This window comes from Dysidea avara, chromosome 15 (genome assembly GCF_963678975.1).
Source record: "Dysidea avara chromosome 15, odDysAvar1.4, whole genome shotgun sequence".
In the NCBI taxonomy this organism is placed as follows: domain Eukaryota; kingdom Metazoa; phylum Porifera; class Demospongiae; order Dictyoceratida; family Dysideidae; genus Dysidea; species Dysidea avara.
The window spans coordinates 8,692,998-8,694,952 of NC_089286.1; the positions used below are offsets into that span (position 1 = coordinate 8,692,998).

Consider the following 1,955-nt stretch of genomic DNA (forward strand, 5'->3'; position numbering starts at 1 on the left):
ACAAATGGCAACTGTTAGGAATCTATTCTTAAATGATGAATTTGTTTGGTGCAAGAACTGCTTTGACACAATGTAAAATAAGTGACAGCAAAGGAAGGCAAAAAGATGGTTTTCCATTATATGTATACATATCCCAATTAGCACATTTACACTAAGCACTAAGCACTAAGCAGCATAGACAATGTAGAAGAAATTGTCATCCATAGCTATGCAGTTATTATTTGCAGCATACACCACAGCAAATTAATAACTAATGCATGTCACAATACCTACATCAATGTGCAAGATCTCTTATCTTGAATTTAATTAAGGGGTTGTTTATATCTCCAGCATTATATCGAAAATTAGAGTAGTTTATACTTGGTTTGTTGCGCATCTCTTCATTGCGGATGCATATACGAAAAGGAGAATCTTCACATCCATCAACACATAAGGTTGACATGATGCTATGATCCCGAACGTGTTTAAGAACAAATAGTTGTTATGGATATATAGAGTCACTAGACCATACTTTTCCAGTACAATTGTGCACAAACATTTTCCATGTTGATCAATGATATTTAGACAAACATCATCATGGTAAGAAACAGGCACGTGCTTGGATTGAGACTCTGTAATAATATGTCTTAATCGGCCTGGTGTAATATGGAAGGAATAAACTCCATTTTTGAATGGTGTTGACATCAAAATATATTGGTCATCGCCTAATGCTTTGCGATGATATTCAATCTTACACTGGCCAGCTTCCTCATCATCGTGTATAAGCTTAACACTTCTCTGTGCAAGCCATTCTACTTTTAACGAACAATTTGGTCTTCTTGAACAATGGTTCAAATATACCTGCATTTTTTCATCATCTTCTCCTATTGGTCTACAGCTGCCATACAAATACTGAAAGGCTTTGCTTAATGTTTGTCTGTCAACTAAATCACAATTTGTCAATACAGTAGACAACAACTGAGGGATAATTAATGGATATCTGACACACTGGAAAAGTTGAGGACCTTTTTGTAGTGACCTGTCTGGCTTTCTTGTTTGATGCTCATGCCATTTGACTAAAAAGCTAAAGATATCAATCTCATGTGATTTGATATCATTTCTGTCCAGTAGGAGCAACATTATTTCTTCGGGAAGATCTTTGGTCTCATCAAACTTAGTAACAAAATCATTGTTAGTGTAGCTCATGACCTTATCAGCTGCTTTCTTGTGACTTTCCTCACTCATCACATTAACATACTTTGGTAACAAGGTAAAGTAATTAGAGAAATCCAATTGTGATAGGATGGCTTCACCACACATGTGAAGAAATGGTGCTTTGTTGAATTGATAACGATCAACCACCTCCATTAGTGGAATAATATCATCAAGACCATCCATCTCACATCCTCCTTTGTAGATGATATCAAGAAGTTGTTTGATAGTTTTAAGGTTGTCAGCAGGTAAAGGTATCACACTGGACGTCTTCTCTTTGAACTCACTATTAAACATTTTCTCAAAGACTTCTGAGCGTTCTGCCAGTGATTCTCTGTTGGCACCAATGGTCGTACCATCTGAGAATTTGAAGGGTACATTAGTGGATGGAGTATGAGGTCGTTGAAATCCCATGTTGTATTTTAAACATGTTCTCTTTGAGCTATTGAATTAAAAAGATCATGTATCATAATGCTTTATATATATACAACTAAAACTGTAATTATCAAGAGAACTATTACTATAAGGATTGGTGGGAGGGCAGTTTGAAATGCAAGCAATTTGAAATAGTTGTATCATCGGCATACAATATATTCCACTTGGGTGACTCAACTGCAAGTGTGGGAACCTGCAGACATGTTTTCATAAGGGGCCATGTGAATTTCAATTGTGGGTAATGTACGTATGAATGAAAAGGAGCCAGACGTAAGTATATCGGCACAAGTGTGTAAAGTCTTCAATTGTGGGTATGCAATTAAGCACAA

General features: G+C 36.2%; 1 protein-coding gene across 1 annotated transcript; it reads right to left on the minus strand.

Moving 5' to 3' along the window:
• Window positions 1–354: 354 nt before the first annotated feature.
• LOC136245253 (kelch repeat and BTB domain-containing protein 8-like) lies at window positions 355–1,605 on the minus strand. Its single transcript, XM_066036742.1, has one exon. The coding sequence runs from the start codon at window positions 1,603–1,605 to the stop codon at window positions 355–357; it is 1,251 nt and encodes a 416-aa protein (XP_065892814.1).
• Window positions 1,606–1,955: the final 350 nt, after the last annotated feature.

Coding starts and splice junctions, on each gene's coding strand:
- LOC136245253 (XM_066036742.1), bottom strand. CDS start 1,605: ATGGGATTTCAACGACCTCATACTCCATCCACTAATGTACCCTTCAAA.